Raw genomic sequence first — 1,763 nt, forward strand, 5'->3', positions numbered from 1 at the left:
GCTGGTTAAAATAAAGCAGCAAGGGCTGCAGTTTCCCAGTGCGGACTGTGGGCGCCGCTGTTGGCCAAAGTGCAGAGCTTGGGCACTGGCGATCTTCTCGCGCAGCCGCAGCGCACTTTCCTGTATCAGACTCGCTAGGTCGAACCTTTACGCCACTTCCTCCTCTGGAAAAGAGGGAACCCTGACCCTCACGCAGGCAGTATAGCCTGTTCGGAACTCTGGACATCTGCAGCACAGAGATTATTTGTAATCCGGCGTCTCCAGGCCGGTGAGCAACCTGAGGGGAGCCGAAGGGATGGGGAGCGGCGCTGGGGAAAGGGGCTGGGCTGAGAGGCGGCCAGTGCTTCTTCCCTTCCTGCTGTCTTTGTTCTGCCCGGCGCTCACGGAGCAGATCAGCTATAAGATTCCCGAAGAAATGCCCGAGGGCTCGGTGGTGGGGAACCTCGCCAAGGATTTGGGACTCAGCGTCCATGAGTTACCGACTCGACAACTGCGCATCAGTTCGGAAAAACCTTACTTCACTGTGAGCGCCAAGAGCGGGGAGTTACTTGTGAGCGGCAGGCTAGACCGGGAGCAGATATGTGGCAAGAAGCCAGCCTGTGCTCTGGAATTTGAGGCTGTTGCTGAAAATCCATTGAACTTTTATCACGTGAGTGTGGACGTAGAAGATATTAATGACCACACACCAAAATTCACGCAAACTTCCTTTGAGCTGCAAATAAGTGAGTCTACAAACCCTGGGGCACGATTTATTTTAGGATCTGCCCATGATGCAGATATTGGTGCCAATTCATTATGGAATTACCAGCTCAATCCGAATGATCATTTCTCACTCCTGAATAAAGAGAAGTTAGATGGTAGTAAATACCCTGAGCTGGTACTAAAGATGCCTTTAGACCGGGAAGAGCAGAAATCCTACCAGTTGACCTTGACTGCATTGGATGGCGGGGATCCACCCCTAAGTAGTACTGCCCAGATACAGGTCCTAGTGACTGATGCCAATGATAACCCTCCAGTGTTCAGCCAAGAAGTATACAGGGTGGGCCTTCCGGAAAACGTGCTTCCTGGCACCACTGTGCTTCGAGTGATGGCCACCGATCAGGATGAGGGGGTCAATGCCCAAATCACCTTCTCTTTCACTGAAGCAGGCCAGATCACCCAGTTTGACCTGAATTCTAATACGGGAGAGATTACTATTCTAAATACATTAGATTTTGAGGAAGTCAAAGAATATTCCATAGTTTTGGAAGCAAGGGATGGTGGAGGAATGATTGCCCAATGTACTGTGGAGATAGAGGTCCAGGACATAAATGACAATTTCCCAGAAGTGGTAATCCAGTCTCTACCAGATCTTATTATGGAGGACACCAAGCTGGGAACACACGTTGCCTTGCTTAAAATTCGTGACAAGGATTCTGGATACAACGGAGAAGTTACTTGTAAATTAGAAGGTGATGTTCCATTTAAAATACTCTCTTCTTCGATAAACACGTATAAATTAGTGACAGATGGAGTTCTAGACCGTGAGCAAACCCCTGAGTACAATATTACTATCACGGCCACCGACAGGGGCAAGCCGCCCCTTTCATCCAGGTGCAGCTTCACCCTACGCGTTGGCGATGTCAATGACAACGCTCCGTTTTTCCACCAGGCCTCCTACCTGGTCCGCGTGATGGAGAACAACCCTCCTGGAGCGTCCATCGCCCAAGTCAGCGCCTCCGACCCCGACCTGGGGCCCAACGGCCACGTCTCCTACTCCATCG

At 50.9% G+C, this 1,763-nt stretch overlaps 1 protein-coding gene across 1 annotated transcript; it reads left to right on the plus strand.

Annotated features, from left to right (window-relative positions):
• Positions 1 to 9: 9 nt before the first annotated feature.
• On the plus strand, positions 10 to 1,759 carry LOC120227780 (protocadherin gamma-B4-like; the record flags this gene model as incomplete). The annotated part of the gene is made up of 1 exon (XM_039225814.1): positions 10 to 1,759. A coding segment is annotated over exon 1 (1,464 nt), but the record flags the coding sequence as incomplete, so codon positions are not given.
• Between the last annotated feature and the right edge of the window lie 4 nt (positions 1,760 to 1,763).

This window comes from Hyaena hyaena, unplaced genomic scaffold (genome assembly GCF_003009895.1).
Source record: "Hyaena hyaena isolate Hyena2069 unplaced genomic scaffold, ASM300989v1 scaffold_3734, whole genome shotgun sequence".
In the NCBI taxonomy this organism is placed as follows: Eukaryota; Metazoa; Chordata; class Mammalia; order Carnivora; family Hyaenidae; genus Hyaena; species Hyaena hyaena.